The 17,725-nt window shown below is 39.4% G+C and overlaps 1 protein-coding gene across 2 annotated transcripts in view; it reads right to left on the bottom strand.

Moving 5' to 3' along the window:
• Window positions 1-1,969: 1,969 nt before the first annotated feature.
• Window positions 1,970-17,725, bottom strand: part of LOC124720505 (solute carrier family 35 member E2A-like) — a 142,197-nt gene continuing 126,441 nt past the window's right edge. For both annotated transcript variants that reach the window (XM_047245863.1, XM_047245861.1), the window contains one exon: window positions 1,970-2,164. In XM_047245863.1, the coding sequence (XP_047101819.1) occupies window positions 2,156-2,164 (9 nt within the window). In that variant the 3' untranslated portion in view covers window positions 1,970-2,155. The remainder of the gene's footprint in view (window positions 2,165-17,725) is intronic.

Below are 17,725 nucleotides of genomic sequence, written 5' to 3' on the forward strand. Positions count from 1 at the left end.
AATTTTAACAATCAGTATTTGGGGTCCGGTGGCCCTTACTAAAGCTAGTCTGTACATATTAATTTATGTAGGTTAACCAATTAATAATATGGGGTTGGTATATATGCGGCCCATGATGCTGCTCCACAATGTTGGTATGGGCTCTTGAGTTGGGGGGGGGGGGGGGGGCAGTGACCGCTGGCTTACATTAGATTATAAATAAAAATCAAGAATTCAAAAGTTAATTACTGCAGAGAAGTGTACATTACTTGACACACATTCATAGGATTCTTTGGGGACCAGGTGTTGCAAGGATGGACATAGATGAAGAGCAGTGTTTCTATCAACAGGACAAGGAAATTCTCTTCCTGAAGATACGTTCTGTCCAGCCACAAGATAATAAAATATACTCTGCTTTGGAACTGATATCACTGTTTTATCACACACCAAATCATATCTTGAATTCAGGGAACAGGAATAAGTGTCTTAGCGGTAAATGTTGATAACAAAGCATGTGAAGAACGTATTTCCATCACAACAAATGCAGCTTCACTGTTTTGAATGTACCGTGTTCACTAGAATGTTATCCTCATGAAAAATCAATTTCTTACATACAAATCTTGCTCATTTTCCACACGGCTCCGCTAAAATACAGTTGGATTCCATTATGCCTGTGTGCATAATCTGGTCCGATTTAAATCTTTTGAATTCATTGCAATCTAACAGTTATATCTATCAACTGCATTCATAGATTGCTTTCAACTGTAAGCTCTGATATTCTCATCCCTCTTAAATTATCAAGCTGGTTCAGATGTAGCATAACATATGCTTTTGAAAACAACATAAATTTCCTTGAAATTCTCTTTGTCTGCATACCCAATAGTCTGCATATATTTACTGAGTCAGGTGTCATGTGATACAGTTTAAGTTTTATTTTCCTTTTGGAAGGTACACCTAATGTTACTAACATTTATCGGAAGTTAGAACCACCTTTTGTTGACAAAGGTAATACATTTTGTTGTGAGTAATTTCCATCAGCTTGATAAGAGAGCACCACTCAATATTCTGACTATTTTTAAATCCAGCTTATTGGAAGAATTGAGCTGTCTCAGTCAAAACACTAGGTCCAAATAACCAAATTCAGGCAGTTATTTTCTGATAACAGATGTGACTATTATGAATTATTTAACATATACAGATTAGATTATAGAAATCAGTGTCTTGGTCACATGTTAATTTATTAAAATTGATAGATGGTTTTGGCTTTGCTGCCATCATCAGATCTAAAAATCACAGCAGGGCTGTAAGCACATAGTTATGTGCTGACTATGCTCATGTGTGGTATGCACATCACTGACTATGTGCCTGTGTGTTGCTGCTGTAATTATTAGATCTTATGATGGCAGCAAAACCAAAACCGGTTATCAGTTTTAATAAATTAGCAAGTGAACAAGACACTGATTTCAATAATGTATCCCAATAGAAAGATAGGCCTACAGATTTTCTCAGTAGATTTAAACCGCCTGATTTCACATACATGATTTAGTTAAAAAATGCACTGCTTTGACAAAATTGAGTACCAGAATTGTATTACTTTATTCAAATTCTGCTGTTTGATATATGTACCATTTACATTCCATTCAGTTTATATTTTTGCAATTTCAGGGTAGTGTTTCAAATGCGTTCAGTCCTTCTATCTTTACATCGTCCCAGTTCGATCAATATGCTTTAAATGTCAATGTGGCACTTATAGGAAGTTGCAAGTCAGTCATATGGCGTTCAAAACTTATGAGTGCACAATGGGCAAGAACTGTGTTACAAACTTACGGGTTTTGCACCACCCGATAGCTGCATCATTAATAAGGATCATTATTTTTTGTACACAAGACCGTTTGTTTATTTTTTACGCTGCAGAGACAACACTGCAGATTGCATATGATGTAACGTGTAGTGAAGGGGAATTGAAAGCAATACCTACACACAGTTTTGAGGGAACGAACATTTATTACAAAAAGTTCTTTCTTCCATGTGCTATAAAACATTTCATGACAAAAATGTGCAAAGTTCAACAACAACATCCAACATCTTTCTTGTTACGAAAATAATAAAAACATCTCATACAAACGAAGCAATACTGGTATAGCGAGGGAAGTGTCACGCGCCCTGCACGCTCTTCTCACACAGCCTGAAAATTCAACAACCACAGCAGTAAATAAATAAATTAACATACTCCTCGGCACAGAAGACGTGGTAATAAAAACAGACTTCTTTAGTTTGCATATTTACACAAAAGGCAGTGAAACACAATGGAAAATACTTAGGAATGTGTAAACAGACAGACATTGTTCCAAATGACACAGAGGCAACGAGTATATACAAAAACTTAAATTGCACAGACAGTTATTACAGACACATCAGAGTAATAAGTCTTCACAACCAGTGATCTATGGTTATCACACTATGCCTGCCCAGATTTCACATATGCAAATCATAACACTGTTTGAATGGAAGCAGGTTCATGAAAAACTTCCCGTACAACAGAAATGCCACTGCAGATTTTGTTACGTGTCTCAGACTTTAGTTAATCTGGAATATTTACCATTAGCCATTTTGCAGCACTAGGGGGAGGAGAGAGAAAAAAAACCCACACACATTAGAGGTGTATTTTTGAAACATTTCAAACCACAAACACAGTAACAGTTTTGAGCCAGTAGCACATTCCATTGCTAGCAGACAGTGAGATACAGCAAGGCGATCATCAAAAAATTATTGTCATAGGCAGATTCATGAACCTAGGCAGAATGAGTTTCATCTGTTGCTGAGCGTGTGACAAGACATACATTGCAACAGCCACTTACATTATAATAGCCAATTACATTACAACTGCCATCGAGTGTTCCGACGCTTTTCAAGTACTCAGTTTCAAAGGTCGTTATCAGTGAAAACTTTAAATGTGATTGCAACTTATTCCCCACAGATTTGCTGCAAGTACATATGGCCTCTGCAGGTGATAGGCAACAATACTATGTAAAGTGCACAGGATGCATACTTACTTCATGAATGAAGCAGCAGACAACTGTGTGATCAGAGATATTTCTGTGTCATTGAAGCACACTGTACCAGTTCAAAGGGACTGTTGCATCTCTTTGCTGACCATCAACTCTGCAGTTACACTGACCACCATTGCAGTGGCATTTGTGAATCTGAGCATAGTGCCTTGGAATTATGGATTTTACATATCTAAGCCAACTAGTACTGCTCCGAGACAAGCAACTCTGACTCAGGGCGTACCACAGTACAGCCGTCTACTGCCCAGATGCTTCATGTTGTCACATTTCAAAAGCAGAAACAATTTCAATAAGAACAACAGGTAGTACAATTGGAATGAAGAAACCTGCAGAAATGTACATACAGTTACAAATACAGAGTATAAAAGAATGGATAAGGCAGTTACAGAGTAAATATATAAATCACTGAGGCAGAACTGACTAACACACATATTCCCAAAAAGATATAGACATAGAATCACCGGGGAGACAATAGAATAGATCAAGAGACCAACACTATGAACAAAACAGTAAAGGTTATAACGTACTTCACAGTCAAATTATGTGACAAAAGAAAGAAGTTTCGGGCTCAGTCTCATGTACTAGATAATATATTTGTTTTGTACACCTTGATTGGCAATGAGCACAGTTACCTGGTACTACATTCTATAGTGTGATTTACATTCAATTGAATGAACCGCTTATTTGGAACACGTCTCGATGTCTCTTCTTTGTTTTTCACTTTGTGACTGTATGAACATATATGCGAGATCACTTGCAAAGGATTAGTAAGTGGCGAACAGAACATATTATTCAGCCGGATATGATAATGGAATACTCAATTTCGTGGACATTTATGAGAAATGCAGAAGTAATGAAGGTGATTACACAGAGAAATAAGTAAACTTCAGCTTTGTAAGTGACACGATTTTCTTGATATTAAAATATATTTTATGAATTTATTAAAAACGAATGGTCATTACTTACTGGATAACCCACCTAAAACGGAACCACAGGAAACGAAAAACTATTTCAAGTAACGTGCAAATGCCAAAACTGACTAAGGAATAGACTGGACATAATATCTTGTACAGTCGTCAGACAAGGATACTGAACTTATTATGGATTTTCTTTTGTAGGGAATGAATGTTTCCCAGTCAAACGTGGAATGTAAATATTGTCAGATATTTGTTACTGTCTTAATGAAGAAGGAGTACAGATCTTTGTGGCACAACTTGACTAAAGAAAGCGATTATTTGACATGACTTAACCTGAGATATCACAGAATAGTTAATTTGACAATGCAGAGAGATAGGGGGAGTAGAAATTACATAGAGAGGGAGACCGAGGCTGGAATACAATAAGGAGGTTCAAATGGATGTAGGCTGCAGTGGTCATGAAGAAATGGAGAGACTCACACAGGATAGATTAGTCTTTGGACTGAACACCACCACCACAACAACAACAACAACAACAACAACAACAAGTAATGTTTGTTGTTACCTTGCAGTGAAGACATGGAAAGTTACCACCAGAAAATACCTTCACGGGCAGCCAGGACTGCTTGTTGTTAAAATAATGAAACTTATTGGCAGTGAGAAGGACAAATGAGTGAAAGAAAATGGGATGGAAAGTGTGAGCTAAATGTTGCAGCTGAGTGAGCTGACAATGTACAAATTACGACACGAGGGACACGACTGCCGATCGGAGTGGAATTTGTGTATCTAATCCTGTGAAGAAGCAGCAAAGTGCAAATGCGACATGTTACACCGAAAATCTGAAATAAAGTGTAATCAGGCAATACAATCTTCCATATTTTTGAACCATAGAAAGTTACATAAGTTTTTCAAAAAATTCACACAGGTTCTTTTGCTGCGTTTTGTTGGAGTTTTGCAGGGAAATTCTGAGAAGAACTGGTCTGCCTATGGGATCTGATTTTAAAACGTGTCAGAATAAACAAGCCGTCATGTACAAATGAGATGACAGTGTGAAAAAATAGACACTATGTCCAATTTTTTTTAACAAAAAAAGAGAAACAATTATTTGTTCTGCTTCACAGGATATTGACATACAGACATTCAGCATGTGGTGACACTCCACTTCTAACGATACCCAAGTGTATACTATCACTGGCTCCCCCTCCTGAGTTTCAAGTGTAAACATGGCAATGCTGCCACTTTGATCAGGTCAGAAGTTCATTTTGCTCGGTAATAAATGTCTCCGTCAACTGCGCCTCTAGTAGTTCTCATGCGGTCTTAGTCCGAAGTCCCAAAATTACCTGTCGATATTACAGTATACAATCTAAAACATCTGAGCCAACAAGAGGAACTGGAATACTGACAGACTGACTCTCAAAACTAAAAGCTGTAAACCAAAGCAGCAGAAGAGTCTGTGATTACACAGAAAGCACACATACTGTGACAGGGACATCAAAATTACCTGGTGTCATCGTTCTAGTGGATGATGAGGTGATTATTATGAGCTTGTTGTGGAAATATAAAGAAACAAATGTTTAGCCTATTTTGCCATGATATGTGCAATTCCGAAAGAAGGCCAATCTATTTTCCATCTGCGTAAGAAAGATTAACATAAAACCAGCTTTGTGAAAAAGAGCGGCACATGCAAAAGACACAAACTGATAGCAAACCAGAGGTACTCATTTGTCAGGGACTAAAGACAGACCAGATCTACGTTTCGTGCTATCAATTTGTCCGAACATATTTAAATTGATAGAGCTTCAGCACTAGCAGAGAGTTTTGTTCTGCCATTTCATTCTTCAATGCTCTTGAGATTTTTCATCAAAAGGTCTGAAGTGAGTGGTGCTACACGGTGAAGATACAACTAGGTAGTTAATGGCACTGTGAACATAAGTGACAAAGTATAAAAGACACATGACATTATGGCACAATATGTAAGACAAAAGTTTTCATTGTTCCTTGTGAGTTCCAAATTCCTATGGAGCACAAGAGTTTGGTAAAATAGTTGCATAGTTATTAAAGGCAAGAGGAAGATATTACATTCAGCAGGCCATGTGAGAGATTCAAAGTTAAAAAATGAGACGAAGTAACTCACTCACTATGGCAATGACACACTCCATCAGATACGTAATTATTGATCAATTACTAGAAGAAATACAGCAACTGCCCACTTTTTATACATTTTTATTTATGCTACGCTGAAATTCATTTTGGGTTTTCTCCCATCTTCAGTTGTTTAATAAATTTATATTGATGAAATCTTCCTGGGCTTCCATCTGGGTAGCTGCGTCGAAAATCCGTGACGTTTCGATGAGTGTCATTCTCATCATCTCCTGGTGAAGATGATGAGAATGAAACTTATCAAAACGTTGCGGATTTTTGATACAGCTAACCAGATGGAAGCCCGAGAAGATTTCATCAGCAGTATACACCGGGAAAGCCTATATTCACATACTTTTATATTTTCATTACACCTATAGAGAAGTGAAAACCTAATACGTAAACAGGTATAAACAAAGCTATTTAAAAGGTGGGTGGCTCCTGTATTTCTCCAAGTAATCTGATCCACAGTCATGAAGCTCAAGGTGGTTATTATCATCGATAAATTGTTAATTTCCCTATTACAGGCTGCTGTCATCAATACCTCTCTCCTCCTGGTATTTCAGCTGCAAGACATCCAACCACTTCAGAGCGAGTCAAAAAGCTGTCCTACAGTCACTTGGAAGATGATTGGAAGTTCTGCAGATGAAATATTATAGAAAAAGGGAGGTACTGGTGACAGCAGCAATACCAAAACTTCACAGATTTAGAGTTACACCATGAAGACTTGTCCAATTGTTGGTTCTAACAAATATTGTTACCCTTTACTCTCTCTTTTGTACTTCCAAGCCTGAAGAATGTGCAATCTGCACACATTCTGTGCACCGTTTACGGTTTTAGGTTATTTCTGAATCTGAACACGACGTACACTTTCTGGTCGCAAATAGATGACTGCCTAAACCGTGACACAGACTGCAGAATTCCTGAAGATGTTTCAACTGTTTCCTCCAGAGAGAGATGTCTGACAACCTACACGTTGCTTCGAGAGCCATCTTATTACAAGGAATGTTACGCCTTGCAGTCGGTGCATCGTGCTATATCGTGGCAACAGTGGCCTCGGAGCAAGTACGAGGAACTGTGCTCCGGTGTCGAGCAGTGCCTCGGCAGGCGAACGCGACCGACAGCGCGAGCTACGGCAGAGGGTGTCGATAAGCCGGTGACGCTCACTGCTCGGGAGCCGGTCACAGGCGTCGGCAGTCGCGATGGCGCGAAAGGACGAGCCCCGCTGGCGGCTGTCATACCGTTCGCACCTTCCACACCAGCTGCGACAACATGCCGTCTCCAGCAATCTGCAAAACAGAGCTCTGTGCAGCGACAGCAGGCAGAGGCCACACGCAGTACTCTAGGGGAAAGGCTCCAGAAGGTGTGAGGAAGAGGAACGATCTCACCATATCCGTGTTCTGATACTCCTTGTTATGAGACGAGATAAGCCGATTCCAGCCTCTGATGTTTAAGGCTACCGTCTTATCAGGTGGTATATGATGTGGGTCACAAGCACACACATTCTCTAACAAACGTATGATTATCTGGTACATCAAATAAAATATGTGAGTGAATTGAGGATTTATTGGTAGGGAGGCATGTTATTTTGGATGTAGTGTCATCAACAGAACTAGACGTAACTTCAGGGAAGTGTAATGGGACCCTTGTTATTCATGTTGTAAGTTAATGGTCAAGTACGAGGGTTGAATAAAAAGTTATGCTTCCGCCTTTGTTTACTGGGTTTGGATGGGAATATTTTAACAAATCAGACGCAGAAATAATCCTTAGAATGTGATATTCAATTACCAATACTCACTTTTCCACATAATCAACAGCCAATTGGATATATTTCTGCCAAAGATGAACAAGTTTTCTTACGCAATCACGGAAGAAGTCGACTGTCTGTTTCCGCAACCACAGTCTGACAGTTCTCTCAACGTCTTGATCAGAAGCATAATGATGTCCCCATTTTGTCTCCTGTTACAACTGAATGAAGAAAGGCATCACCTTCACTCTCGTAATGCGAGAGGAGTTCCTGGCAAATTTCAAGTTTGTGCGCTTTCATTTCAGGAATCGGCATCCGGGATACCCATTGTGCACAGATATTTCAATATCCAAACAAAGCAATAATGTGACCTACACATTTTTGTGAAATGCCGATTGTGCTTGCAATTTCTCTCTGAGTGATATGACGATCATCCTGAATCAATCTGTCAACATTCTGCTTGTGAAACTCGGTGGTTGCTGTCACATGATGTTAAAATCTCTGTTTGTCACGCAGGACAGATGTTCCCACATCAACATCATCAAACTTACTCACCCAATGACACACAGTACTCACATCAACACAATCACCATAAACTGCTTTCATCCTCTGATGAATCTCCTTTGGGGTGGCACCTTCTGCTGTCAAGAATTCAATGACTGCACATTGCTTAAATCGCATTGAATGACCATCTGTGCAGGGTTCCATACTTTACACTGGAACAACATAACTGTTCAATGCTAAGACTTCCCGCCAACTGGAGCTGTAGAGAAGAGGCTATGGAACAAGCCAGCACCTGCCACATACCAATGCTGCCAACTGTTGAAGAGTTATGAAGGTGGAGGTATTACTTTTCAGTCAAGCCTCGTAGACAAAATTCATAGTAACCTCAGTCCTTTTGCATATAATGCAGTTGACTATTATATAGTACCGTCTAGACAAAACTGCAAAAATGCTCAGTCAGATCTTGATAAGATTTCAAAGTGGTGTAGTGACCGCAAACTTCTTTTAAATGTCCGGATATATAAAACAGTGCACTGCACAAAATTAAAAGAAATAGTATTCTACAATTCCAACATAAACAAGTCATAAGTTGAATTAGCATCTTATATAAATAAAAACTAAACTAAACTCCATCCGAATGAGCCTAGGAAGGCCCAACAATACTGACCAACCACCATGTCATACTCAATTGACAGATGTAACTGGATACAGATATGGAGGGGCATGTGGTCAGCGCACCACTCTCCTGGCCATTGTCAGTTTTTGTGACCACAGCCGCTACTTCTCCCCTTCAACAAGTTTCTCAATTGGCCTCACAAGGGCTGAGTGCACCATGCCTGCCAATACTGATTGGCTGACCCAGATGGGAACCCTTCCAAGTGCTAGTCCAGTGTGACAGTGCTTAACTCCACTGATCTGACGGGAACCAGTGTTACCACCATAGCACAGCTGTTGGCACTTATATAAATACCTGGATGTAACAATTTCTATGGATACGAAATGGAATGTTCAAACAATGGAAAATCCATGATGGAATGTAACAATACGAGAGAAGGAAAGTTGCTATTCACCATATACATACATAGGGGCAGAAATCCATTCCAGTACGACTATGCCATAGGTGGTAAATCATTGGAAGCGGTAACGACCGTAAAATACTTAGGAGTTACTATCCGGAGCGATCTGAAGTGGAATGATCACATAAAACAAATAGTGGGAAAAGCAGGCGCCAGGTTGAGATTCATAGGAAGAATTCTAAGAAAATGTGACTCATCGACGAAAGAAGTAGCTTACAAAACGCTTGTTCGTCCGATTCTTGAGTATTGCTCATCAGTATGAGACCCTTACCAGGTTGGATTAATAGAAGAGATAGACATGATCCAGCGAAAAGCAGCGCGATTCGTCATGGGGACATTTAGTCAGCGCGAGAGCGTTACGGAGATGCTGAACAAGCTCCAGTGGCGGACACTTCAAGAAAGGCGTTACGCAATACGGAGAGGTTTATTATCGAAATTACGAGAGAGCACATTCCGGGAAGAGATGGGCAACATATTACTACCGCCCACATATATCTCGCGTAATGATCACAATGAAAAGATCCGAGAAATTAGAGCAAATACGGAGACTTACAAGCAGTCGTTCTTCCCACGCACAATTCGTGAATGGAACAGGGAAGGGGGGATCAGATAGTGGTACAATAAGTACCCTCCGCCACACACCGTAAGGTCGCTCGCGGAGTATAGATGTAGATGTATAGATGTAGATGTATAGCGGAGATGCTGAGTCGCGACACACACACACACACACACACACACACACACACACACACACACACACACACACACACGTGCAAGTTGCATTTACGTGAGTGTGTTTGTGTGTGTCTACTGCTGACAAAGGCCTTAATGGCCGAAAGCTTTAATTGTGTGAATAATTTTGTTGTGCCTATCGCGGCTCAGCATCTCCGCTAAATGGAATGTTCATACTGTCTCAGTTGCGTGAAGGCAGGAGGCTGATTTCAGTTCACTGGCAGTGTATTGGTAAAATGTGGTCACTCTACAAAGGAGGTTGGTTACAAAACACTTGTGAGACCCACCTTAAAGTACTCGTATTACTCAAGTGTACTGGACCCTTACCAGATATACCTATGTATATGAAGAAGTGCAGCATGAAAGGTCACAGGATTGTATGGCCCATGGGAGAGTGTCACAAATGCTGAAAACCTAAAACTGGCAGATGCTTGAAGACTGATGTCAAATGGCCCATGAAAGTCAACTCATGAAGTTTCAAGAGGCAGCCTTAAGTGGTAAATACTGGAATATACTATAACACCCTGCTTATCGCTCCCAGTAAGCGCAAAGTCTTTCAAGCTGTCAAGAGACTGGAACAGGAAGAAACGCTAACATGTGGTACCACACTTAGTACCTTCTGCCGTGCACTTTACAGTCATTTGCAGAGTATGAATGTAGATGTAAATTAAACTAAACTAATCAATGTTACATTACCAGCTCAATCAGAAATTTACAGTGTAAACACTGCATCCATCAGCTGACAAAATGGGCTAAAATAGAATGATGAGTTGTCGTAATAACAGCTATATGCATGCACAGCCCGTGTAACTTCCTGAAAGCCACATTTCACAGGCAAACACACAAGTAGCACAAATAAGGTCTTTGTGAATGCAAACATGATACTAAAGACATCCCAAAGAACTGGTGGGTAACCACGCTGCGTAACAAAAAAATTCAAATCTCTTCATGAACAGAAAGCTAATGCTGTACTGTAAAGTCACTAAATAATTACAGATACTAAAAACAACCTGCAAAGTCTCTGAAAAAGTTGCATGTGTATCGTATAAGCTGCTCATTTAATGTGTTGTTAGTTTCTGCACTTTGTACAGTGATCTATCGTTCTAGTAGATTCAGTTTTTTGCCTTTACGTTGTAGGCTCATATGTAAATTTGTGATATCTTCACCAACTCTTAACATTAGGTGGCCAATTTCATGACTACGGCTGACTTCTCAAGACTGTTAAGCCAAACACATCCCTACGCTCTTTGTACCTTAACTTGATGTGACTACCAGATGGGCATATATAGTTTGTGTTGCAAGTGTTACACTCAATTTTGCAGATACTAGCACTTTAGCATTTATCGACTTTGTGTTGTAAACTGTTCTTTAGCTCAAATTGCAACATACTGTTGGCCTTAAGTACGGCACTGACTTTAAAAATTATCCTTTACATTCATATGCTTTTTCTTGTGTACTAATTTATTCACTACTTCTTCCTTTTTTTTTGTGATAACTGTTGACTCGGGCTGTTCTATAAAGATTAGCTCAGTCATTCTGTCTTGCTTATTCACTGGGAATTTAAATACTCTATCTATTATACGGTGAAAGATAAAAAGTTTTTGGCTTCTTGGTAGACAAGAGTTACTGTGTATCAAAATATCTGTTACTGTCGGTTTCCTGAATACTTTGAAGGCATCCTTACAATCTTGCTTCACAAGTGAGCCGTAGCCATGCATATTCGTGAAAGTGGCTACCCCCAGGTTGGAATCGGTGAGGATCTCGCGATTTTGCATACTCAAGATAACAACAAGTAACTGGATCTACTGGAACAATTGGAGACTACTATATGTAGTGCAGGAAATCATAATACATTAAAAGAATGAGTACATGCCACACAAGTCACTGTTTCAGAAACTTTGCAGATCTCTTAATATCTGTAATTATTTAGTGACCTTTCAGTATACTGTTAGCTTATGATGGGACAAATTTTAGAACTACATGGCATGGTTGCATATTATCTTTGTTTCTTCAGTATCTCTCTAATTTCATGTTTGTGTTCATTATGAGCTCACTTGCACTTTTGTGTGTCTACAGGAAGTGACTTTCATGAAGATACATGGGCTATGCATGCATATAACTGTTACTGTGATGCTGACAAAAGCGATGGACAATATATACCATTCCAATTTAGTCTATTTTATCTGTTGGCAGTGATGCAGAAGTACATCTTAGGAGACAACTCCAAGGGAAATAGGCACATTATTTTATTTTTATTGTTTTTTTTTATGTTTATACTGGTTCTTTATAAGGGCTTGACATTCAAAACACATAAATTCAATGTTTTTTAAACTGTTAGTAGATGGTTAAGCTGACATTTTAACATTAATTTTTACAACCACGACCTCATATCCGTTATGAATATAATCAAAAACTAAACTAAGCAATCTGGATACGCCTTCAGAGAGGACATGAAAAGATACAACGCAAAACCCAAATGTAAATGAGAGCTGAAGCTTCTTAGAAAATTATACCTGTGCTATGGGAAAGCCAATGAAGAGGATGTTTTTGATCTCTAAGCATGTTAAAGGATTATTCAGTTTTTTAAAGGGTATCATATTCACCATTGACTGTAGAGATTATTTCACAGTTACATCAGCAGCTTTAAAGGCAATTATCAAATGGTTCTGCAAAAGACTTTACTTCAACACGACAGACTTTAAAATCCTCCAACACATATACATGCCACCGTATGAACTGAGCCTTTTCACTTTAAGAATGCAGCAGAACTGAACGGGCGTGAAGCTCCGTACACCATTAAATGATGCAAATTACATGAACTATTGCTAATGTTAAAATTGTTAACATAAGTCGCAATAACCGGATGGTTCCTACACGTGTGTAAGAACATTGATTTGTTGTGATTTGTGTTATGTATTTTAATATTGGCATTAGTTCACGTAATTTACATAACTTCATGATTTATGGAGCCTCACGCTGATCAAAGCTGCTGCACTCTTACAAGAGAAAAGGCGTTGTTCTGACAATGACATGAATACATACGGCAGAATTTTAAAGTTTGTCATGTGCTGTAGTAAAATCTTTTACAGTACCACTTGATAATGGTTTTACGGCCAAAACTGCAATTGTGAAATACATAATCATTACAGTCAACAACAAATATGATGTCCTTTAAAAAAAATTACATGACTGTGAACCCCAAACATCAGAAATTAACCAACACTGTTGAGGTTTATAGGGTCATTTACTGACTTCGGTCTCAGGACCACCCGCAGACTATTTAATAATTTTTCCGACATTTCACCAGCACAAGTTCTGGTCTTGTCAAATGTTCACCCTCCACTGCTGGTGGCAGACTTCTGAAGAGAGCCCTCCTATTCAGATTAATTCGACTGGTGAGAACATGGGTAGGAATAGTGCTGCACAACTTTGATTTTGCTTGTGACACAACAGGCAATCTTTCACTCACGAGTACGATTCTTCCTTCCGGATTCAGGAGCTTACTGCTTGTGCACTCTCTGATGACTAAGCAGGGTAAAACCACACCAAAAACAGGGTGCCACAGAATAATGGGAATGTTTCAAATGAGTAGTGGCAGCCATGGGCAGCACTGTCGGTTCAGTGACAGTTAGTTAGTAAACAGTCTGCCATTTCAGTAATCCCGGTTCAGTGGAATGAACAACAGCATACGTTACCCATAAAAATGTTTTATAAAAACAATGATAGTTTGATAGCGGTGCAGAGAGAGTTTTGACGTTTTTATAATTTAGGACATCATGATGCTATTTTATTGAAACACACAATAAAATGCTGAATTAATAACTTTGAAGAGACTGGTTCTGCCCTCAAGAAGAAACCAACAAGACGACCAACAAGTGTGCGTTCTCCAACGAACACTGATGTCTGTCTTGCAGAGCTCACGGCGTTCAATTCGTAACCAAGCAGCAGTGTTTGGAATGCCCCGGGAGGGTCTTCGAAGAATTCTTCATATCGATTTAAAATTTCATCTGTACAAACTACAGATGGTGCAACAATTGAAGGACAACGATTACGGGTTACGATTAGGATTCTGTCAATAAATGATAACAAAACTAAACACTGACGATCAATTTCTAAAAAAGTTGTGGATGTCAGATAGGGCACATTTTCATCTCACAGGTTATATGAATAAACAGAACTACCACTACTGGGCAAACACAAATCCTAATGACATTCATGAGCACCCTCAACACGCTAGTAAAGTGACAGTATGGCGTGGTGTTTCATCACGTGGGATTATCAGACCGTGTTTTTTCACAAATGAAAAGGGAAACACAATAACTGTCAATGATGATTGTTGTGTTGACATGTTACGAGCTATCATTACACCTGCATTGAACAAATTTCCAAACCTTCAAGAAGCCTGGTTTCAACCGGATGGAGCGACATCACGGCAATCAATGGCATATGTGCGATAATTGTTTGGCAACCATGTGATCTCACTATTCGGTAACATTCCCAGCGCCCTAGATCACTTGATTTATCCGTTTTTGATTTTTTTTCTTGTGGGGCTACCTCAAGAGCAAAGTCTACACGATTCGACCAAGAACCCTGGATGAGTTAAAACAGAGAATTTGGAATGCAATTCACAGTATCCTAGATGAGATGTTGCAGTGGTCAACGAGGAATCTAAACAGGAGATTTCACGAATGTATTCATACAGGACGACGCCATCTAAAGGGTGTAATTTTAAAAAAATGAAAGTGCCATCAATGTTTCATACATGGCAAAGTTATAAGGTTTCTATTACTATGAATGCAATTTCTTTCCTTCATCACTTCCAGTTTTACTGGATTGTGTCACCGTATTTACTCGAATCTAAGCCGCACTTTTTTTCCGGTTTTTGTAATCCAAAAAACCGCCTGCGGCTTAGAATCGAGTGCAAAGCAAGCGGAAGTTCTGAAAAATGTTGGTAGGTGCCGCCACAACTAACTTCTGCCGTCGAATGTATGTAGCGCTACACAGGCATGCTGTGTAGGCAACGAGATAAATACTGGCGCCAAAACCTCTGCGTCAAAAAAAAAAAAAAAAAAAAAAAAAAAAAAAAAAAAAAAAAAAAAAAAAAAAAAGGTGGAAGACGAGCTTTTTTTTCTCCGCCCCGAGTTTCGACCACTGCATTTTCATACATTATCCAACGAAGTCAATACAAATCACGCATTGTTCATCTTCGAAAGTAGCAGAATTTCAATTTACTACGAAAATCCGACTGGCAAGCCTGTTGCTAATAGGAACCTGATGAAATGTGAATCACATGCAGTATTCACTTCACCATAAGAATAATACGAATATAAACATTTTGCCATGTATTCTTTCCTGTTTGTTGCTATCTCATTTAAATCCTGTCTGCCTAATAAACTACGAAACTAGAGTGAGACAACAGCAAACGCGGAAGAAAATACGTATCGTGTCCTGTTTATATTCGTATTATTTTTATGCCTAATAGTGATACAGTCAGAAATGAAGCACGGCAACCGACTATTTTAAATCTAAAATGACTAATTTCTGTGCAGAATTTGATTTACTAAAGAAGCGGCCGCAAAGATTTTCAAACGGAGAAAAATTTTTGCCTTACTCTCGTTCAGAACATGTTCTATAATACGCAGTCTATTATTTGGTTCTTGTTGATCATTCTCAAAGAAAGCAGCAGTGTAAGTAACAACAAGTAGCAGTCACTTGCCATTGTTTCGCTAATGAGACAATTCCTCTCTTTTTTAATCGTAAGCGGCGGTAGCGCGCACAAAAGCAAGCCATGCCGCGTGCGGCGACAGGCCGTAAACACGCACTATAAGAATGCGACAAACAATGCATGACACAGTACAGTAATGCATTTTCAGCTTAGAGTGACGTAAACACCTATAACAAAGAAAACGGCACTTACTAGATCAAAGCAAAATAAGCAATCGATTCAAACCAGACGAAGCACGTGAAAAAGGAAGGGTACCCGTATAAATACGGACGGAGCGCCTGACGCATAGCAATGGCTACCTGGTAAAGCTTAACTGCTAAGCTTACGACTCGAACCAAACTATTGTAGCTGTATCGTCTTTCACTCGATCTAAATTGTGTCAATGGACCAACTTTGTTTCGATTTCAAGGTGCGGCCTAAAACTTTTCTCTCCCCTTGAATTTCGAGTCTCAAATTTCAGGTGCGGCTTAGATTCGGGAATTTTTTTTTTCCTTCATTTCGAGTCTCATTTTTCAGGTGCGGCTTAGATTCGAGTGCGGCTTAGATTCGAGTAAATACGGTATTCAGTTTGAGTAACTATATGCAGGTGCAGTTTCCACCAAGTTATAGCAGACAATGTGATGAATTTTCTGATGTACTCCTGGAACTTTCACATAACAATGACTTATTTTACATCGAAGAACATTTTTTTTTCCATAGCTTTAAAGAAGGCTTTAGTGACACTTACACTAAAAAGAGATGACATACCACAAAGAAATTATCTGAATGGGACCAAAATCTGTGATGTACAGACAAACAAATGATTTCAATTCCAAAAAAGGTGGGTGATTTATTCAAGAAAAAGATCTTCACAATTCTGTCCAATTGGCACATTACAGGGTCAAAATCCCACACTGGCTTCAGAGGCCTGCCCACAATGCTCCAAACATCGTCAACTGGGGAGGGATCCAGTGACACTGTTGGCCGTGATAAGGTTCCACAAGTAAGATGACAAGCAGTACAAACTCTTGCTGTGTGCAAGCAGGCATTATCTTGCTGAAATGTAACCCCAGGATGGCTTTCCACGAAGGGCAATGAAATGAAGAGTAGAATATTGTCGACATACTATTGTGCTGTAAGGGTGCTGCAAATGATAACCAATGGGGTCCTGCTGTCAAACTGAATGGCACCCCAGGCTGCACAGTGTGTTGGCCAGTTGAGGTCGTCGTCGTCCTTTAATTTTTCTCGGTGAGCACGGATTTAGAAGTGACCAGTAGTGCGTATTGCAAAGTTTGGTTCAAATGGCTCTAAGCACTATGGGACTTAACACCTGAGGTCATCAGTCCCCTAGACTTAGAACTACTTAAACCTAACCAACCTAAGGACATCACACACATCCGTACCCAAGGCATGATTCGAACCTACGACCGTAACAGGCGTGCGGTTCCGTACTTAAGCGCCTAGAACCGCTCGGCCACAGCGACCGGCAAAGTTTGCTTCACGTGTGGATTTTAAACAATGCTTCAGGCACAAAGAAAATCTTGCACTGGAACACCACATCACTTTGCAGTCTTTTTAGAAGATCTAATAAAACTGTATTGTTACAGATCCCACTGATCATGCCTTAGAAAACGAAAAAGGGAAAACACTTCTGGGATAAATAAATTAAGTGGCAGCAGGAAAAGGCAGTTTCATTTACAAATCAATTAATTATGTGCTTGTTGCGGAGGATGGCCACACAAACAAAATTGTTCTTAGGAGCCATTTGGAGGACTGTAAACAATATTGAAAGTCATAGCCACACAGCTGCTGGTGCAAACTGTGAAAATAGTGAAATGTAATATTTGCATAACACTCCT

Source organism: Schistocerca piceifrons, chromosome 11 (genome assembly GCF_021461385.2).
Source record: "Schistocerca piceifrons isolate TAMUIC-IGC-003096 chromosome 11, iqSchPice1.1, whole genome shotgun sequence".
Lineage (NCBI taxonomy): Eukaryota > Metazoa > Arthropoda > Insecta > Orthoptera > Acrididae > Schistocerca > Schistocerca piceifrons.